At 42.1% G+C, this 22,570-nt stretch overlaps 1 protein-coding gene across 1 annotated transcript; it reads right to left on the bottom strand.

Moving 5' to 3' along the window:
* Positions 1-786: 786 nt before the first annotated feature.
* Positions 787-21,075, bottom strand: LOC142947931 (uncharacterized). The gene is made up of 20 exons (XM_076089803.1): positions 20,981-21,075; positions 20,704-20,894; positions 20,364-20,533; positions 19,004-19,123; positions 18,061-18,143; positions 17,781-17,874; positions 16,987-17,067; positions 16,581-16,725; positions 15,409-15,541; positions 12,081-12,142; positions 10,275-10,634; positions 10,015-10,114; positions 9,738-9,928; positions 9,398-9,567; positions 7,413-7,532; positions 6,462-6,544; positions 6,182-6,275; positions 2,313-2,393; positions 1,905-2,049; positions 787-1,427 (listed from the first exon to the last, which is right to left on the bottom strand). Exons 1-20 carry the CDS (start codon positions 21,031-21,033, stop codon positions 1,291-1,293), a joined length of 2,613 nt encoding a protein of 870 aa, XP_075945918.1. The 5' UTR covers positions 21,034-21,075; the 3' UTR covers positions 787-1,290.
* Positions 21,076-22,570: the final 1,495 nt, after the last annotated feature.

Genomic DNA, 22,570 nt, shown 5'->3' with positions numbered 1-22,570 from the left:
GCAGCGCAGATGATGGAGGCAGGTCGCCCCCCAGCGGACAAACTGCGCAACTGCACGCAAACCGCCGCTTCAGCAAAGACCTCCATCTACTGACGTTTATTGATGCAATTTAAAGAGTCACTGGTCTGATTTTTTTTATTTTAATAGAATACTGAACATTAATAAGTGGTCTTAAGCATGTCTTAAAATAATACTCATAAAACTCATGATACTCAAATTAAAATAATACTCACATGCCATATGTATTTAATTATTATCATTATTATTATTGTCATATGTTTTATTATAGTTAAATTCATTATTTGTTATTATTGATTATTATCATATTGATACAGACAAAAAACTTCAGTCAGATCTAACCAATGCAGATGCAGGAAAAGTCAGCGGTGGAAACTTTTAAAGGTGTTTGAATTGTTTATTAAAAAGCATCCCCTGCTTTATGGTCTGTTTGACTCTAAATGGACCATAATGTACTAAATGAACATCATGCTGTATTGAAGAAGACTTGAAACTAGAGATTGAGACCATAAACTCATGTTTACAATGTTTACTGAGGTAATAAATCAAGAGAGAAGTAGAGTCATTTTCTCATAGACTTCTATACAATCAGAGGAGTTTGGACCACATTATCACATCCACATGGGGGAGAAGATAATATGAAATGTGATGATATTAATAATACGCTTCAGCTAATTCTTGCAGAAATGATATTTTAGTGAGTTTGAAGTGCAGTAAAATTCTGCAGAGGAATTTAATGTGTGAGCATCTGTAACTGTAGACAAGTGATTCACAGACGCATGTTTATTCATTTTGTACATTATTAATGCAATGATGGTACATCAGGACAGAACGCAGGATAAAAAAACAAAACAGATCTCTGTCTTTATGAATCGATCCTCAGAAAATGTAAATACGTTTTGATCATTTATTGATCAAAAACTCTCAACAATTCTCTGCTGTCGGCTTCTCCAGTGTGAGGTCCTGATGGTTTTCTCTGTTTTCTATCATTGTAATCACAGTAAAGTGTTTTTGGACGCTTTGGACCAAAGCAATAGTGAATGAAGTGATGATGATAAAAGCACATTGTAATTAGAAAATAAATAATTATACTTTAATATTATTACCAGTTATTCATCTTTTGTACTGACTCATGTCAATCAAAGCATGAAACGTGAGTTACGTAATATTATCTACGAGGATAAATGAACAAGACGTTTACTTCCTGAACCAGAGGCTCCTGAAGTAGCTCTTCCCAGTTAGAGACTTTATAACCAACAGGTGTTGACTTGGTTACAGGTTGGATAATGAAGTAGCACCAGGGTTTGAGCCGCCGTACAGATTCTCCCTCAGGAAGACCAGCGTCTTCCTCCAGGCGTCTTCCTGAGCGCGAGAATGTGCCACCGTCTCTCCGCCCCACAGAACCATTACTGCAAAGACAACAGGCAACTCAAACAGCCGTCCAACCTCCAAACTCAAGTCATCTCGCTCTCACAGAGTCGGTATTAATTCATGCTCCACATTAAGACACATACACCTTACTGTGAGTCTACCGCTCATCCACCTTAACCGTGCACTAAATCTACAGCTTAGCCGTCTCTAAACTAAAAGTCAGCTCCTCTCCTTCATGTCGCATATTGGCCGCTGTGGCTCCGCATGAAAAAACACATCATCCAGATTCTTAATATTAACTTATTATTAATAACTTTGTGTTCTTCTCTGAACCCCTCTGGACAACTGTCTTTAGCTTAGCATTATCTGTCCTCTTTCGTGTGCTTCTTTAATCCCGTTACCTTCGTGAGAGCAGGAGGCCTGTTGAGAACCAATCGAAATCTAGACCATGACTACAAATAAGATCTTTCATGACACTTTAAGGAGCGGCAGGAACCCCGTGAAGGTGCACCTACCTGTCTGAAGTTGGGGGGTGACTGTTTTGAAGTTGCTGGCTCGGGCGAACGGCGTGAACGGAGGTTCGATCAGGTGACCGGTGTTCGGGTACGACAGGACAGTCAGCAGGTGTTCGTTCCCCGCCCGCTGCATCATCTCCTTCATCTGGACAACAGGAAGTAGAAGAAGATCGTCTCATGATTCTCTCATGATTTAAACCGTCTTCCTCTTTTACAAATGTGCACTCCCTGGCCGTTGTATATATCCATACCTACATGTATATATATATATATATATATATATATATATATATATATATGTACACACACACACACACATATAAATATATACACACATATATATACATCTTTGTATATGCATATACATATACACATATATATAATATGCCGTCATGTCAGTAAACTCACGTCCATTGCAGACTCGTAGGCGGGCCAGTTCTGATCGTCCTCACCCACAACCAGCAGCAGAGGACACTGGAGACGTCCCACCTGCTCAGACACAAACAGCAGCAGCGTTTCAGCTTTCATACATAAACCTCCAGTTTAGACTTTCATCCCCTGCGGTCACCTGTGGAGATATTACTCAGGACTAGAATTCATTCACAAATACTTCAGTTCTTAGGAGTTTCTTTTATACTCCAAGCTGCTGCTCCGTCTCCAAAACGGTTGTTGTTGTTGTTGTTGTTAGCACCGTTAGCCGCTGGCTCAGCCATCGCCATGTTGAGAGCGGCGTGGAGGCAATAGATATGTTCTGAATTTCGTATTGAGCACCATTAACTACGACAACTGTCAGAAATCTATTACTCAAAGGAGCAAAAAGCTTTTGTTCTATAAAATGTCTAATTACACCTTTTTAATCTTGCACAACAAATGTTTTCTGCATCACCTGCCAACACATGTGGAATTAGTGGCATTTATCTGTTGATTTTGGAGATGTTCCCTATTTTTATCAGCTTGAAAATCAAAATACGACTCAGAAGTGTAATGGGAAATTATGTTCCGGACAAAGAACTAATTTCTTCATATCGGGTGAGGAGTTGAAATTCCAAATTTAATTCTTAAGAGAAGGAGTAAATCTATCAGAGGTCACTCCACAATTACGTTCAATAGTACGACAAAATAAAACACTAAAAACAAGGTGTTTAATAATATGGTCTTGTTGTATGATAATTTGTCTTTTTCTACTTTTATGGGTTTTATTTGATTAAGGTCATGACAATTTAGAACAACATATTTCTGTTTATAACGTCATTATGAGTCTTTGCTAACGAAGACAGGAGTGATAATATGATATAACGATTGCATTTGGATAAAATAGAAATAAGACCATTTCTGATAAGACCACGTCATGCTTGAACGTGTGAATTTAAGTGTGAATTAATAAATCTTAAGACTTACAGTGACGACTATTTGACATAAAATAAGTACTTACCACGCATTAAAGAATGAGTGGAACAAAGGGTAAAGACGAGGGTCCCTCGGGCCCCATAGTGAACGTTATGAGGGAGAAATATGGTGAAAGTTCTGTGGAACTGTTATCTATGTGTACAAAGGAGTTTGGTTTTCCAAAAAACGGCTCTTTCAGTAAGAAGCAACTTACTAAACCTGAAATGTCTGGTTCAATGGGAAACAGAATGTGAATATCGGGAAAGAAAAAAATTGCAGAAACATGTGAAAGAAGAAGTGACTGATAAAAAGCAACATGATACTGATCCAAACAGGGGACAAAATCCCAATAACCCTTTTGTTTCTTCTCCCATGTGTCTGAGTTTGGCGGGAGCTGGGAGTCCTCTTCTCGACACATGCAGACCCCAATCTCCACCAACACCACAATCATACAACCCACCAGCAGAACCAACTCTGGCTGTCACCTCAAAGCCACCAACAGGTCCACTGACCGACAGCGACACTCGTCTGTACACACAACAACAACTCTCTATGCTCCAAGCCGTATCACAGCTTTCAATGCAAAACCACGCAGCGGCAAGTCAGAGAGGAACATTCCGACGAAGCAGCAACTGGAGCGGCCAACATCTGGGTCGCGGACGAGGAATGGGACGTGGCAGAACATCTTTCAACAGCAGTGGAGGAGCTCAACGAGACCCGCCTACAGGAAATCAAGTGTGTTTCCGCTGTGGCGAATCAGGACACTGGCGCAGGGATTGCCCTCACCCCCTCCCCCTCCCCCTCCCCCCAACCAGAGAGGAGGTTGGCAATCAAGAGGCCAACCACGTGACAACAGAGAAGAAGAAAGGGAGGTTCTGCACCAATTCGGCACTTCAGACTGACGTGATGTGGGGGAGGGAGGCGGTGCGTGTGGAGGGAAGATGACTTCTGCTCCTACGATTCAGCCGGATACGGGAAGTGAAACACACACACACATACACACACACACACACACATCTGCTCGCAACGAAGAATCTGCTTCCTCCCACGCACGCACACACACACACACACACACATGCTCTCACTGACATCATTGCTCACATTGAACAACAGAACACACCACAAACACCCAACACACACTTATGCGAAATTCTCTGACAACTCATTCAAAGTAAACGGTAAAATGTATCTTTTCTTGTAGACTCTGGGGCTACTCGTTTATATTTCCCAAATCAAAAAATTAGCAGTAGATATGTGTATTCTCAAGGGGCATCGGGTTTAACTGTAACTGACCCTACTGACCTACTGAGACACTGACCCTACTGACACACTGACCCTACTGACCTACTGACACACTGACCCTACTGACCTACTGACACACTGACCCTACTGACCTACTGACACACTGACCCTACTGACCTACTGACACACTGACCCTACTGACCTACTGACACACTGACCCTACTGACACTGAACATACTGAACCTACTGACTTGACACAAACTGCAGCCTGGTGAATTCGTGGTGGTGAAGGACGGGGAGCTGGACAGCCAAGCGGTGCCAAGGTCCATTCCAGATACTACTCATCACCCACACGGCTGTGACGGGGGCAGAGAGGGCAACCTGGATGCACGCGACACACTGCAGAAGGGTCCCTTCACCGGCGGAGACGAGTTCAACCCCTTCATCATGTGAGCCATCACCTACAACAAGTGACGGACAGCCTTAGCTGCGTCACCATCAAGGGTGCGACAAGTGACGCGCAGAAAAGTTTTCTGTGTCACCTCCGTGGGAGCTGAGGCTTCCGACAGACTAGTTCTGTGTTGTCCTCAGTCGCGCAGAGAAGCACCAGGAGGACATCGCAGAGTAACAGACCATTACCATCGAGGGCGCTTCCCATTCGCATTTCTTTGTTTTATTATTATTCAATATTTTAATTTCTTTTAATATTAACTATTGCTTGCTACATTACAGAGATCCTTTATCTCACAAAAACGGCTTTTCTTCAGATATCTCACATGATGATGTATTTTAAAATCATATTTTGGAGTAATGCTTCTGTTGTTATTGGACTGTCCTTGGAACATATTTTTGCAATATTGTGTGATTACTGTATAATCAAAAGAGTGGAATGTAATGGGAAATTATGTTATAGTATAGATCGTAATACAGATATCTTGACCACGTATATAAGTTAGGTTATGTTATAGTATCATGTGAAATGTTTAAAGAATGTACTACTGGATGTGAGGAAGTCAGGAGATGATTTTAATTAGTTTTGTATCCAGGTGTCTTGTTATCTTTTCCCACAGGGTGAGAAGTGAAGAGACACTGTTTCTTTGTTGGTAAGACAGAGACACAGCCTTGACTCCAGAACTGAATGATGCAGAGACAAACGGCCTGTGTCTGAAATACTTTTACTCCCCTTTGGACGCATTATCTGAAGTTGTAAAGGCGTGAACCTTTGTATGCATAAATGATGTTGAATATTGCATTTCGTCGAAGAAGCATTCACGCAGTCTACTGAATACGTAGTTGCTGTGCTTTCTTCCCTCTTGCAAGAGAATAAACGGAAAAAGACAACTTTGAATCTTCTGATGACTTCATTATTGATTTGAGAACACAAACTCTCTCCTCCCGATTAACCTAGAAATGTTCCTCCACAGAAGACACACAGAGAGGTAACATGAAACAGTTGTCCACCTGATTAGTTGTAAGAAGCAACAAAAAGATACTATGGGCTGGTACGGTAGTTGAGTGATTAAGTGGTAGTTGCAACGTTCATGGTTTAGTTCTTGCTGGAAAATATTGTACGACTAAATAAAGCCAAAACTCACACTAACAAATAAGTAATAACAAATGCAGTAAAGGTTCTGTCTGGTGGTACTCACGTCCACTTTGAGTGAGAGGTCGGTGGGGATGGGCAGCAGCAGATCTCGACAGATCACATGGTTTTCCTCGTTGAATCGAGTCTTATCACCATTTCTGAGAGGACAGAAGGGATAGATAGTTTGTCCTGAGGGCGGCGCTAGAGGAAAGATCACGGCGTCATTGGAACCTAAGGTTCATTCTCTGGGGAGCAGGAAAGTCATCAGCACATTTAACCAATCTGTAGTAGTTGAGTTGATGAACAAAAACATTCTGAAAGTAACTGAAGTCAGATCAACTTACTTGTTAAGGAAAGCCAATATTTGTTCCATAGATCCGTCGATCGGCTGCACATGACTCCCACTAATACACACTGCACACCTGAGCTGGGAGACCACACACACACACACACACACACACACACACACACACACACACACACACACACACACACACACACACACGATCAGCTGAGACTGAAACCTGATATCTGAACTCATGATAAAGGACAAGAAACATCCAATAAGTGTGATAGCACATTTCCACTATGACTTATCTGTTTTTATTGTGTGACCACTCAGTGTTTTGGCCCTTTTTGTTTTAGTAAGGTGAATGAATGTCAGACATGGTCAGTGAGGGTCCTCTCAGGTTGAGTAATATTAGGTGTGTGTCTTAATCAGGGGCACGATGATGTCAGCTTCGATAAGGGGCCGAATGGGGATGCAATCAGTGGACCATCAGTGGACCATTCAGTGGTTAACCACTGGTCCCTGTTGTCCAGATGTCCTAGTGATGAACTCCCTTTATGAGTCGTACACAACCAACCCTCTAGGTTCTTCCTCCTTCAGACCGCATTGCATTCTGTACGACGATTGAATCTTCTCTGCGCAGAGAATAAATACTTTAAAGACAAACTTCTTTTCTCAATGTTTCTTCATTTCAGTACCAGAGGACTCACTCGGTACTGTTGAATAGTTTCTTCCACCACAAAGTGACACCGAACAGAAAAAGTACACAGGTCAAATGGTCACTTGAGGCTCCTGAAGAGAGTTGATCTTTATAGACCTCCAAGTTAAAATGCAAAACTTTACAGCAGAAACAAACACCTGGTTTATCACCTATAGAGACTATACATGCATTAGCAGAATAACTACATAAAACAGAAGCCCCGAACATGTCTGCAGTCTATGGCTTCAACGAGAGACATTAAGCTGCGTCGAGATGACGACAGTAACTCTGTTATAGCCGTCTTACCTTCACAACTTGGGAGTAAACCGCCAATTTAAAGGTGATACTGGTGCCGAAGGAAAGGCCCAACATGCCGATCCTGCTGCTGAGGATCTGAGGATGCTGCTCCAGGACTCTGTAGGCCGTCTGCAGCAGAGAAACATGTCAGAGAAAGGTGTCACACATCGTTGGTAGATTGGTTTTACAAACAGTATTAGTATCATCGTACACATACATGAGATCTGACCTCTATGTTTAAAGGGATAGTTCAGTGGCAGGAGCAGCAAAATGTATTTTAAAAATCTAAATCAGTTTAAGCACATTAAACTTAGCTTTATTAAATGTCAGGTCTCTGTCAGGAAAAACATTTTTAATCAATGATTTTATTGTTAGGCACAAACTAGATATTTTGTTTCTAACTGAAACATGGTTAAATCAAGATAACAGTGCAGCTGTTCTTATTGAATCAACACCTCACAACTTCAGTTTCATGAGTGAAACAAGAGCGCATAAGAAAGGAAGTGGAGTTGCTATTTTATTTAATGATTCTCTTCATAAAGCAGATGTCCTTTGGTCATTTTAGTTCTTTTGAATATGTGGCTCTGAATTCCACTCTAGCTTTATTCCTAAACATTTACAGACCGCCTAAATACTGCGCAACCTTCTTTGATGAGTTTACTGAACTGCTGTCTATAATCTGTATTGATTTTGACTGTGTTGTTATTGTTGGCGATTTTAATATCCATGTTGATAATCCCCAGGACAGAGGGTCTATAGAACTATGTGGTGTCCTTGATAACTATGATCTGACTCAGCATGTGACAGGATCCACACACAACAGGGGGCACACTCTGGACCTAATCATCACCAAAGGCGTAAACATTTCCAAGGTCGCTGTGACTGATGTTGCACTTTCTGATCATTTCTGTGTTTTCTTTGAGAGTGCAGTCTCCTTGCACACAAATGTCCAAACCAAGGTTGTGACAAAGCGTTACATCTCTGAAAACACCAGTGAACTATTTATTCAGAAGTTCTCCTCCACACCAGCCCTCTCTTGCATCTCAGTCAATGAGCTTGTAGATGGCTTCAATTCTAAAGTTAAAAATATTATTGATGCCATTGCACCCACTAAAGTGAAGGTTGTCTCGGGTAAGAAAAGATCTCCTTGGAGAAATGCTACGCTGGTCAAAATAGAGAAACGAGAGTGTCGGAAAGCTGAGCGCAGGTGGCATAGAAGCAGATTCTGCCTCCCGAAATCTGCTTCTAACGAAGGTTGGTGTACAGATGTCACGGGAGTACTCCTCACTCGTTCTGGTCGGTGTTTACATCCCACCCCAGGCCTGTGTGAGTGAGGCGCTCCAACACCTGGCTGAGCAGATCACCAACATGGAGCACAAACACCCAGACTCCCTGCTCATTGTTCTTGGGGACTTCAACAGAGCAAACCTCAGCAAAGAACTGCACCAGGGACAGAAACACACTGGACCACTGCTACACTCTAATAAAGGACGCATATCGCTCTGTCCCTCGTGCAGCTTTGGGACTCTCACTCAGAATTTCTGTGCGATACACCGACATGCCTCTTGGCTCACGTCTTTAGAAAAGTTCACACGCGGTGCTCAAGCGGCAATGTGCGAGCGCAGAGCCCAAACTGGTTTGCCTCCGATCTTTTTAAAGAAATATATAAATGAATGATAAAAAAAAAAACGATTCAACAAAACCCTTCCCTAACATTTAATTCCTGGTGGAGTGGAGAACACTGACCAGCTACACCACTGTGCAGTGACACCAAATACAACAGCACAGGAGAGAAAGTGTGAATAACATTTCATTTCATCGGGTCTCTTCACTTGCTCCGACATGTTCTCAGTATTTAAGATCCTGTGTGACCCTGAGGTTGATGAATGGGCGAACACTATTTGCACTGTTAGGAGACGTGCGTGTGCAATCGGTGAGGACGATAGAAACAAAGTCTGTACGTTCTGCATGAACGTGTTTTACGTCAGTTTTACCTCAAAATACTCGGTGTCCACCATCTTCCCGGTGTCCTTGGTGATTTTAGGTGTCAGGTAGTCGAGGGCCAGGGAGGCGATGCCGTGGGAGGCCAGCAGCGCTGCTCGATACTCCACCAACCTCCCTCCACCCCCCCACAGGTCCAGGAGGCCGGGGAACGGACCCGGACCTTCAGACCAGACAAAACAGAAATAAACAATATCATCATCGTGTGAACTCTTTTTGGTGATGTTCTTCTCTAAAGCTGAACTCGGTTAACTTTCATGGTTAATGTTCATCCACGTCACACCAGAGCTCCACCCAGAGGACACCTTCCTCCAGACTCTGTTCTGGTCCTACCTGAGGGGAGGAAGAGGGTCGCTGTGAGTCCGCCCTCTGTAATCGGGATCCTGCGGACGCCGGGCGCCATGTACCAGCGCTCCACCACCACACCGGCCAGTGGCACCTGGTCCACGAAGCCCTCAGTCAGGTGACCCTGGTACACTGAGACTGTGACCTCCATGGGAGTCTGGACGTTCATCTTCCTCATCCTGAGGGATGATGGGAAAGAGTCGACTCTGATACTGGTTCAGTATTGATTGGTTTCATCTGAACAGCTCTATCCTTGTTGGCCTACCTGAGCCCAGGTTTGCTGCCTGGAACTGGTCTGAAGCTCCACATTAGACCCATCGGTTCAACCCCAGAATAGGTCCCGCCCAGACTGGGATCCTCAGACACTGAAGTAGAAGGCATGAAGAAATATTTCTCATCTCGATGTTCATTCTGTCCAAACCGTTGCATCATTTTATAACAAACTGCGTTTTGCTGCATGAAACTTTACGACGCTTGCAAACATTTCCCGTTTCATTTTCTCGGTCTAGCTATTGAACCGCGTACCGTTCACAGTCCCGGCGGCGTTGGCGGTGTAGTGAGCGAACGCCTCCCAGCTGTGTCCTCCTTCACACTGGTAGAAGGCGTAGACGGTCAGCTGGGAACCAGGGAGGACGTTCTGGACCAGGACGATGAACTTCTCGTCCATGAGCCCTCTGGACGGCTGGACGGACAGCTTCACACAGCATTGCTTCCTGTCCATCCTGAACTGAGACACTAAACACCCAGAGACAGATATGATCAAATAATCACACTGAAACTGTTGGACTGGACCGATACCACGAGAGGGAAGAGAGGAAACTTGATTTCCTAATAATGGAAGATGGTGAATCCAGTTAACCGGAAAGTTATATTTAATAAATTCAACTATTATTCATCTTTTTGTCCAAATGCCTAAAACCAATGTTATTTGCACAGACATAGACACAGACATATATTTATATTGCACATAGAAGTTAAATGTTTATGCTTAGTTTCTCTGTTCTACTTTGTTGTCTTTTGCTTTTACATTTTTCTTGTTTGTTTGTATATTCTATGTATGTACGTTGAGAGTAATGTGAAAACTGGAGTCACATTCCATGCATGCGCACACACACACACATGACCAATAAAGCTGATTGTGATCCGGTCCATGCGTTTTATAGAAAGAGAGCCTTTCTGAGGCCCTGTGTCCTAACCCGCCCCCTTCTATGGACCACTGTGGGACCTTATTCTGGGATAAATATGTACGGCAAAAAACGAATTATTTTTTGATCCCATTCGAGTTATTCCATGAATTACACATATGATGTTTGTTAATTAAAATATAATTTTGCAAGTCAAAAGTCCAATGGGGGACACAGACACGTGACTTAGCCTCTCTATACGGACATTCTTCTACCTTCAAACGACACTTGTTTCACAAAGTGGAGCTACACTTTACTACATTAAACCCTGTTGGGAAGTTTAATCTATAACAGTGTATGGTGTGTTATAAATTGATTATATGTATTGTATGAAAATGATAATCTGCAGTACATTTACTCAAGTAAAATGTTGAGGTACTTGTACTTGAGTATGTCTACTTTATACTTCTTCTTCGCTACATTGTTTTTTTACAGGTTCAGATTATTTATACAGAAGACACATCAACCTATAAAGTATGATGAACTATTGTAACTACTTAATTACTTCTAATTCATTTTCAAAATTGTCCAAACATTATTGTAACTTTACCGGTGGTGGAATGTAAACGTACTCATGTAAAATGAGATGAGATAATCCTTCATTAGTCCCACAGTGGGGCAATGCACAGGATCACAGCAGCATGGTGGACAGGGCAACGAGATGCAGTCGTGTTTTTTGGAGTGGTGTACGCTGGGCCAAAGTACACATTTGTAGTATTCACTTCTTAAACACATTTTTACAGACTGGCTTTCATGTGATGTCGTTGCTTTTCTGTTTTATTTGTTGATTTTACTAAATTATTTTACTATATATATACTGTATATATATATATATATATTAATTATTTTATTTATTTATTTGTTAATTTTTATCGTATAAACTGTCTCACTGAGCTTTCTGTTATTGTTGTTATTGTCTTGTTTTTGCTGCTTTGTCTGTGAAAGCACTTTGTAAAGGTGCTATATGAATAAAGTTATTATTATTATTATTATTATTATGAGTTACATTCTACCGCTAGCATTAAAGTGAACTCTCTCAACGTCATTTAACAGTTACAGAGACAGAGAAGTTGCTTCTACTGGAATGCAACAGGTCAAACATCTCATTTCATTAACTCTCTGCATTATTGCCTCGTCGTGAATGAACCACTGACCTCGGATCTGTTGTCTTCGGGGTTTTTGTCGTCCGAGTCAAAGCTGTGAGTGAATCTGTGTGAATGAAACTGTGTTCTCAGAGCTTTTACTTCTGCTCTGGAGTTTAGCCTCGCGTGTGGAGCTCTTATCTCCTCCCACATCACAAGTCCACGACCATAAACTTTATTATATAAGAAGACAGGGCACAAGATGGCGCCTTCGAGTCACCGAAAGACCCAGTTCCAACGTCCCCGTAAAGCCTCAAACCCTGAACCATTGATGTACAATAGTGTGTATTTATTTGATACTCTGTCCTCCCTGATTTAAACGTCTTCCACGCTCTTTCCTCACAAGATGAGGTCATTTCAGATCATCTATTTACTTGTTTTTTGTCAAAACAGCTTCAATAACGAAATCGAATATTTGATAATTAATTAATAAATATGCTCTGATAATGTGTTGTTTTTTTTTGTTCCATCTTTAATCCTTAATGTTACTTTATACATTTAAATACAGGCTGAACACACGTGTCGTCCTCTTTGTTTACCTTTTTTTAAACACTGGTTACCACGTGTTTAACGTCACATTGCAATGAATTGTGGGTAAAGTCTGCATCTAATGTTGACTTAAAGGGCTTAAAATGTCTGCGAGAGACTCAAACACTCGATGATTTGACAGCGGACAGAATGAACCCGTGAGGGTGCAGATTGTGATTCAGTTCATACGTTTGAAAATAATAAAATAATAAAGAAAAGAGTTTATCTTTTTATTCTTCTTTTTTTCATTTAAGCTAAAGGCTAATCGCCACTAGCAGCTAAACGGACCGGAAGCTCCCTCCTTCCCAACTGTCGAGCGGACGAGTTGCATCATGGGAAACGTAGGCGCCAGGTTTTGACAGTGAAGAAGAAGGGATGAGATTAAGGAGGGTATCTCTGGTTCTGCTGCTCCGATACTTTTCTTCTTAAGACCGGAAATGTTATAGAAGTGAGACGTTAATAAATATAAAGTATTGTAAAAACAAAAACAGTTATCAATCCTGAAGATATTGTGATTTATTTGATGTGTAGTTTATCGGAGAGGGGAAATTATTGTGTGTTTTCCTGTTTTCATCAAAACTCTAAAACAAAAAAATGTCACTTTGTTTTTTAACAAAGTGACATTTTAATGATTTCTGAGGATAATTTGTGTTTTTGACTGATATCAACCAATGTGTGTTATGAAACTAATTAAGAACTCAAGGAATAAGAATACTCAATATTAGACACCGTAATTAACAGAAAACAAAAGAATAAAATCTGAACAGATGAAAACACGTTTGACTTCATGATGCTGGTGGAAATGTCCTCTGTCTCCAGAAGACCCCACACACCCTCTGACCTCTGACCTCTGAAGAGAATGAGGAGGTGAGGGGGGGTTGCTGTTAACCAGCTGAGTGCACAACAACAAAGTGTCGTCGGCTGGTTGTCGTCCGTCGGTCCCTCGGGGCCCCTCTGACTTCATAAGGAGCTGAAACATGGAACCGGTTCCAGGGTTCCTCTGGTTCCACCGGTTCTTGACATTCATGTGGAACCTCTGCGTTTCAGTTTCTTAAAGCAACACTCACACATTTTAGGAAATCCAATCTGCCATTTCAAGGCCTTTTTAACACCTTTATTACTATTACTGAGTTTTCCTCACTATGTTGACGTCCTCCAATGCAAAACAGGTTGGGATTTTGTATTTTAGATTAAAATGAGAACCCATAAACAAGAAAATAAACAAGCTTTGTTGTGTGAAAATACCAGCTGTAAATAAGCCTGGCAGTCTGATTTTCATTTTGTTCTTCTAATTAAGATCTGATGCTGTTTTAATACACAGAACGACAAACGCTGCTCAACTTTCAGTATTGGATGAAGAGAAATAAACTATTAGAACTACAGTCATATCAATCATCCGTCAAAGAAAAAATGATTATGTTTTAATATAAAATGGCCCAAAGTCAGCTCTTTAGTATATACATATATATATGTATATATATATATACATATATATACATATACATACAGATTTTACTGTTTTCGAGACCAGATCTGCTGATCCACTGACATCAGAGATAAGCATCTGTAGATCAGAGCTCTTCTTTAAAACAGCTAGCAGCAGCCGCTACGACGCTAAACGTGCTAATAAATAAAATGTGAAAAAAAACATATGGAGACCAGTTAAGAGGTCAAAGGTCGGCTGGCGAGCCATGCCTCCTCGCCGCCTCCCCGGCTGTCTCTCTCTCACACACACACACACACACACACACACACACATTAAATCACTGTGACTGGTTAAGGGGAAGCGGACTGAAACGCTCAGCTGCTTTAAAATGTATTTGCACATTTAATATTCATGGGTGTCACACATCATTGTCTTCTTATTATGACGGGGGAGGGGGGGGGGGGTGAAAGGGAGCTGGTGGAGGTTAGGGGTGGAGGAGGGGGAGGGGGGGTCTCATTCACAACAAAGAGACACAAAGGAGGGAGGCACATGTTTCCATCAGGACTGAGGCCGCCTGTGTGTTTTGATTGAAATTTGATTAATCTGAGGAAATTTTTTAATAAAGTGTGAAATGGTTAAAATAGTTTTGCAATACAGTGTCAAACCTGTAGAGGTTTACAGAGGTGCAAACTCACTCACTCACGGACCACATTATCACATCCACATGGGGGAGAAGATAATATGAAATGTGATGATATTAATAATACGCTTCAGCTAATTCTTGCAGAAATGATATTTTAGTGAGTTTGAAGTGCAGTAAAATTCTGCAGAGGAATTTAATGTGTGAGCATCTGTAACTGTAGACAAGTGATTCACAGACGCATGTTTATTCATTTTGTACATTATTAATGCAATGATGGTACATCAGGACAGAACGCAGGATAAAAAAACAAAACAGATCTCTGTCTTTATGAATCGATCCTCAGAAAATGTAAATACGTTTTGATCATTTATTGATCAAAAACTCTCAACAATTCTCTGCTGTCGGCTTCTCCAGTGTGAGGTCCTGATGGTTTTCTCTGTTTTCTATCATTGTAATCACAGTAAAGTGTTTTTGGACGCTTTGGACCAAAGCAATAGTGAATGAAGTGATGATGATAAAAGCACATTGTAATTAGAAAATAAATAATTATACTTTAATATTATTACCAGTTATTCATCTTTTGTACTGACTCATGTCAATCAAAGCATGAAACGTGAGTTACGTAATATTATCTACGAGGATAAATGAACAAGACGTTTACTTCCTGAACCAGAGGCTCCTGAAGTAGCTCTTCCCAGTTAGAGACTTTATAACCAACAGGTGTTGACTTGGTTACAGGTTGGATAATGAAGTAGCACCAGGGTTTGAGCCGCCGTACAGATTCTCCCTCAGGAAGACCAGCGTCTTCCTCCAGGCGTCTTCCTGAGCGCGAGAATGTGCCACCGTCTCTCCGCCCCACAGAACCATTACTGCAAAGACAACAGGCAACTCAAACAGCCGTCCAACCTCCAAACTCAAGTCATCTCGCTCTCACAGAGTCGGTATTAATTCATGCTCCACATTAAGACACATACACCTTACTGTGAGTCTACCGCTCATCCACCTTAACCGTGCACTAAATCTACAGCTTAGCCGTCTCTAAACTAAAAGTCAGCTCCTCTCCTTCATGTCGCATATTGGCCGCTGTGGCTCCGCATGAAAAAACACATCATCCAGATTCTTAATTCAGTGTGGCTTTGTGGCACACTGTATATTATCCATCGGGCTTAATAATAATAATGATTATTATCCAAAAAGTTTGGCGCGCTTCTCCTCACACAGCGTTGCCAACAGCGGCGTGAAAAATACATCAAAACGTGCGGCCTGATCGGGAATAGTGTGCTATCTATTTTTCGGAGAGATTCGCCAAGCGGTTTTCCCGAAAATCCCCAAAAACTGAGAAAAATCGCCCCATTGACTTGAATGGGGTTCCGGCGTGAAGAGAGCTAAAAAAACACTTAACTTTGGGCCCATATTGACTAGCCATACTTTTACGTAGAAACATGATTCTAACTGTCTGTCTGCCTGTCTCACCCCCCCATTTCAAATTAAAAGCCCCACAAATACAAGATTCAATCCAAGAGTATGAATCTAAAATGCAGAAAAGGGAGTAGCGCTATCTCAATTGAACCTGAATGACACTACCGGTAACATTGGCGTGTGTATATATTGCAATTTCTTCGGGCAGTAGAAGCCACACTGTCAAAATTTCTTTAGGAATTTTCCAGTATTAACTTATTATTAATAACTTTGTGTTCTTCTCTGAACCCCTCTGGACAACTGTCTTTAGCTTAGCATTATCTGTCCTCTTTCGTGTGCTTCTTTAATCCCGTTACCTTCGTGAGAGCAGGAGGCCTGTTGAGAACCAATCGAAATCTAGACATCACCTAAGATTTCAAACCATGACTACAAATAAGATCTTTCATGACACTTTAAGGAGCGGCAGGAACCCCGTGAAGGTGCACCTACCTGTCTGAAGTGGGGGGCTGACTGTTTTGAAGTTGCTGGCTCGGGCGAACGGCGTGAACGGAGGTTCGATCAGGTGACCGGTGTTCGGGTACGACAGGACAGTCAGCAGGTGTTCGTTCCCCGCCCGCTGCATCATCTCCTTCATCTGGACAACAGGAAGTAGAAGAAGATCGTCTCATGATTCTCTCATGATTTAAACCGTCTTCCTCTTTTACAAATGTGCACTCCCTGGCCGTTGTATATATCCATACCTACATGTATATATATATATATATATATATATATATATATATATATGTACACACACACACACACATATAAATATATACACACATATATATACATCTTTGTATATGCATATACATATACACATATATATAATATGCCGTCATGTCAGTAAACTCACGTCCATTGCAGACTCGTAGGCGGGCCAGTTCTGATCGTCCTCACCCACAACCAGCAGCAGAGGACACTGGAGACGTCCCACCTGCTCAGACACAAACAGCAGCAGCGTTTCAGCTTTCATACATAAACCTCCAGTTTAGACTTTCATCCCCTGCGGTCACCTGTGGAGATATTACTCAGGACTAGAATTCATTCACAAATACTTCAGTTCTTAGGAGTTTCTTTTATACTCCAAGCTGCTGCTCCGTCTCCAAAACGGTTGTTGTTGTTGTTGTTGTTAGCACCGTTAGCCGCTGGCTCAGCCATCGCCATGTTGAGAGCGGCGTGGAGGCAATAGATATGTTCTGAATTTCGTATTGAGCACCATTAACTACGACAACTGTCAGAAATCTATTACTCAAAGGAGCAAAAAGCTTTTGTTCTATAAAATGTCTAATTACACCTTTTTAATCTTGCACAACAAATGTTTTCTGCATCACCTGCCAACACATGTGGAATTAGTGGCATTTATCTGTTGATTTTGGAGATGTTCCCTATTTTTATCAGCTTGAAAATCAAAATACGACTCAGAAGACACACAGAGAGGCAACATGAAACAGTTGTCCACCTGATTAGTTGTAAGAAGCAACAAAAAGATACTATGGGCTGGTACGGTAGTTGAGTGATTAAGTGGTAGTTGCAACGTTCAAGGTTTAGTTCTTGCTGGAAAATATTGTATGATTAAATAAAGCCAAAACTCACACCAACAAATAAATAATAACAAATGCAGTAAAGGTTCTGTCTGGTGGTACTCACGTCCACTTTGAGTGAGGGGTCGGTGGGGATGGGCAGCAGCAGATCTCGCCAGATCACATGGTTTTCCTCGTTGAATCGAGTCTTATCACCATTTCTGAGAGGACAGAAGGGATAGATAGTTTGTCCTGAGGGCGGCGCTAGAGGAAAGATCACGGCGTCATTGGATCCTAAGGTTCATTCTCTGGGGAGCAGGAAAGTCATCAGCACATTTAACCAATCTGTAGTAGTTGAGTTGATGAACAAAAACATTCTGAAAGTAACTGAAGTCAGATCAACTTACTTGTTAAGGAAAGCCAATATTTGTTCCATAGATCCGTCGATCGGCTGCACATGACTCCCACTAATACACACTGCACACCTGAGCTGGGAGACCACACACACACACACACACACACACACACACACACACACACACACACACACACACACACACGATCAGCTGAGACTGAAACCTGATATCTGAACTCATGATAAAGGACAAGAAACATCCAATAAGTGTGATAGCACATTTCCACTATGACTTATCTGTTTTTATTGTGTGACCACTCAGTGTTTTGGCCCTTTTTGTTTTAGTAAGGTGAATGAATGTCAGACATGGTCAGTGAGGGTCCTCTCAGGTTGAGTAATATTAGGTGTGTGTCTTAATCAGGGGCACGATGATGTCAGCTTCGATAAGGGGCCGAATGGGGATGCAATCAGTGGACCATCAGTGGACCATTCAGTGGTTAACCACTGGTCCCTGTTGTCCAGATGTCCTAGTGATGAACTCCCTTTATGAGTCGTACACAACCAACCCTCTGGGTTCTTCCTCCTTCAGACCGCATTGCATTCTGTACGACGATTGAATCTTCTCTGCGCAGAGAATAAATACTTTAAAGACAAACTTCTTTTCTCAATGTTTCTTCATTTCAGTACCAGAGGACTCACTCGGTACTGTTGAATAGTTTCTTCCACCACAAAGTGACACCGAACAGAAAAAGTACACAGGTCAAATGGTCACTTGAGGCTCCTGAAGAGAGTTGATCTTTATAGACCTCCAAGTTAAAATGCAAAACTTTACAGCAGAAACAAACACCTGGTTTATCACCTATAGAGACTATACATGCATTAGCAGAATAACTACATAAAACAGAAGCCCCGAACATGTCTGCAGTCTATGGCTTCAACGAGAGACATTAAGCTGCGTCGAGATGACGACAGTAACTCTGTTATAGCCGTCTTACCTTCACAACTTGGGAGTAAACCGCCAATTTAAAGGTGATACTGGTGCCGAAGGAAAGGCCCAACATGCCGATCCTGCTGCCGAGGATCTGAGGATGCTGCTCCAGGACTCTGTAGGCCGTCTGCAGCAGAGAAACATGTCAGAGAAAGGTGTCACACATCGTTGGTAGATTGGTTTTACAAACAGTATTAGTATCATCGTACACATACATGAGATCTGACCTCTATGTTTAAAGGGATAGTTCAGTGGCAGGAGCAGCAAAATGTATTTTTAAAAATCTAAATCAGTTTAAGTATAAGCTATATTTATAGTATTTTCACATATGGAACCGAACGGAAAGTGTAACGTATCTATGCTGTTATTGCCAAGCTTTAGAAAGTAAACCTGAAATAATATTGTTAATTGGCAACACGTTTCCATAAACCAGCTCTCATGATGTCTCAGTACTTTACAGGCTGCTGTAATCTGGGTGCGACCTTTGACTCCTTTGAAAACTGTCAGTCGGCTGATCTTTGTCTCATTTACGATTTGAAAACAGAATTCGCACATCTGGTCTTGAAGAGAGAATTTCTATCTCAGATTGATCTGTTTTTTCTATGAAACGTTTTTGTCTCTGGAGTTGTTGCTGATCTGACCCGAGGGTCTGAGGATAGAGGGTGTCGAGCCGTCTGAGACAAATTCATAATTTGTGATTTTTTTGGAATAATCACAAACCTTTCCTTCCTCCAGCCAACGAAGCCTGGTGCCAAAGTGTCGACCTAGTGAACATGTATTAATATATCACACCACTTCAAGGGTCAGGCCCTGTGTTTAGTGGACATGTTGTAATAATAATAATTATAATGTTAATCAGGTTCAGGTCTCTTCACAGTATTTCTAAAATCCTGCGGGACATGAAGGGACAAACATTACGACTTCCTCCAGTTATCTTTAGTTTCAACACTCGTCTCTGATCTGTGAAAGGTGAATGAACCTTTGTTCTGTTTTGAATGGTTTATTGACATATAAACACAAAGATAACAGATTCACATCCTGGTGTGTGCAGAAAAGACTTCTAACTACATAGCTCAACATGAACCTGACTCTGTGTGTCTCACATCTAAAATAAATGATCACTGAGATGCAGGTGTCACCTCATGATCACGGGCAACAGTGGAGAGAAAGTGTGAATAACATTTCATTTCATCGGGTCTCTTCACTTGCTCCGACATGTTCTCAGTATTTAAGATCCTGTGTGACCCTGAGGTTGATGAATGGGCGAACACTATTTGCACTGTTAGGAGACGTGCGTGTGCAATCGGTGAGGACGATAGAAACAAAGTCTGTACGTTCTGCATGAACGTGTTTTACGTCAGTTTTACCTCAAAATACTCGGTGTCCACCATCTTCCCGGTGTCCTTGGTGATTTTAGGTGTCAGGTAGTCGAGGGCCAGGGAGGCGATGCCGTGGGAGGCCAGCAGCGCTGCTCGATACTCCACCAACCTCCCTCCACCCCCCCACAGGTCCAGGAGGCCGGGGAACGGACCCGGACCTTCAGACCAGACAAAACAGAAATAAACAATATCATCATCGTGTGAACTCTTTTTGGTGATGTTCTTCTCTAAAGCTGAACTCGGTTAACTTTCATGGTTAATGTTCATCCACGTCACACCAGAGCTCCACCCAGAGGACACCTTCCTCCAGACTCTGTTCTGGTCCTACCTGAGGGGAGGAAGAGGGTCGCTGTGAGTCCGCCCTCTGTAATCGGGATCCTGCGGACGCCGGGCGCCATGTACCAGCGCTCCACCACCACACCGGCCAGTGGCACCTGGTCCACGAAGCCCTCAGTCAGGTGACCCTGGTACACTGAGACTGTGACCTCCATGGGAGTCTGGACGTTCATCTTCCTCATCCTGAGGGATGATGGGAAAGAGTCGACTCTGATACTGGTTCAGTATTGATTGGTTTCATCTGAACAGCTCTATCCTTGTTGGCCTACCTGAGCCCAGGTTTGCTGCCTGGAACTGGTCTGAAGCTCCACATTAGACCCATCGGTTCAACCCCAGAATAGGTCCCGCCCAGACTGGGATCCTCAGACACTGAAGTAGAAGGCATGAAGAAATATTTCTCATCTCGATGTTCATTCTGTCCAAACCGTTGCATCATTTTATAACAAACTGCGTTTTGCTGCATGAAACTTTACGACGCTTGCAAACATTTCCCGTTTCATTTTCTCGGTCTAGCTATTTTTAGTTAATAATACTCTTTATAATTGCATTAATTTGGTGTTTACTAATAAGATAAGTTAACAAACACATGAGACATGACAAGGCAAGAGAGAGAAACCAAAAGACAATAAGGATGGAAATACAGTTGATTTTCCTTCAAAAACACTTTTTTATTTTTGATGGAATTCTCATTACATCCCGAAAGTAATCAATGAGTCAAATACACAAAAAAGCTAGCTTACAAATGTGAGTACTAAATATAGCAATGTTCATTGTTTGCATTCATTATGACAGATTTGGGGGAGTGGCTTTGGAGGGAGGCCTGAAGGGACGAGCTGTCGGTGTTGACTTTGCGACTTTTATCGCTGGATTTAGTAACTTTTGGAGCTAGTGCTGCGATCTACTGACATTGAATTGGGCTGAGGTTTTTTGGTTGGATAATTTAGGAAATCTAGCGTACTGTTGCTAGTTTCTCAAGAAAGAAGTTAGAACAGGGACAGGTCAGGACACCGGTCAGCTCAGAGTTTTATTTATTTATTTGTTCTTTTCTTTTTTGGTTTTATGTCATTTGGATTTGTTTATTTTTTCGTCCTCTTTTCTTCCTTGCCGTCTTTGCTTCATTGTACAGCTTGGTATACCAGCTTACTAACAGCATTACAGCACCTTTATATAAGTTCCAGCCTTAGCGCATATTGACTTGTATTGTGCAACCTGACCCGTGCATTACTGCAGACGACTAGAGACCTTTGTTGCACATCATTCCTCATCTTTCTCTCTCCTCTCATTTCCTGTCATCGCTTAAGAGTTTATCTAATTAAAAAAGTTTAAAATACACCTTCACCACTCGCTTTGACTCACTGTTCATTCAATCAGCTGCTTTGCATGTTACCTGCTTAGACTGCAGTTTGTTAACACACACACACACACACGGTAACCTTGTACAGACACTGAAGTAGAAGGCATGAAGAAATATTTCTCATCTCGATGTTCATTCTGTCCAAACCGTTGCATCATTTTATAACAAACTGCGTTTTGCTGCATGAAACTTTACGACGCTTGCAAACATTTCCCGTTTCATTTTCTCGGTCTAGCTATTGAACCGCGTACCGTTCACAGTCCCGGCGGCGTTGGCGGTGTAGTGAGCGAACGCCTCCCAGCTGTGTCCTCCTTCACACTGGTAGAAGGCGTAGACGGTCAGCTGGGAACCAGGGAGGACGTTCTGGACCAGGACGATGAACTTCTCGTCCATGAGCCCTCTGGACGGCTGGACGGACAGCTTCACACAGCATTGCTTCCTGTCCATCCTGAACTGAGACACTAAACACCCAGAGACAGATATGATCAAATAATCACACTGAAAC

Source organism: Anarhichas minor, unplaced genomic scaffold, assembly GCF_050575085.1.
Source record: "Anarhichas minor isolate MPS153535 unplaced genomic scaffold, ASM5057508v1 ptg000011l, whole genome shotgun sequence".
NCBI classification, from domain to species: Eukaryota; Metazoa; Chordata; class Actinopteri; order Perciformes; family Anarhichadidae; genus Anarhichas; species Anarhichas minor.
This window is presented reverse-complemented; position numbering and strand designations above follow the sequence as displayed.

What these genes read in the sequence shown, in the direction of transcription:
- LOC142947931 (XM_076089803.1), bottom strand. Translation starts at nt 21,033, where the DNA reads ATGGGTCTAATGTGGAGCTTCAGACCAGTTCCAGGCAGCAAACCTGGG. An exon ending in GACCCTCTTCCTCCCCTCAG is followed by an intron (nt 20,534 to 20,703) that starts GTAGGACCAGAA and finishes TCTGGTCTGAAG; the next exon opens with GTCCGGGTCCGTTCCCCGGC. An exon ending in CACCCCCCAACTTCAGACAG is followed by an intron (nt 1,428 to 1,904) that starts GTAGGTGCACCT and finishes TTGTCTTTGCAG; the next exon opens with TAATGGTTCTGTGGGGCGGA.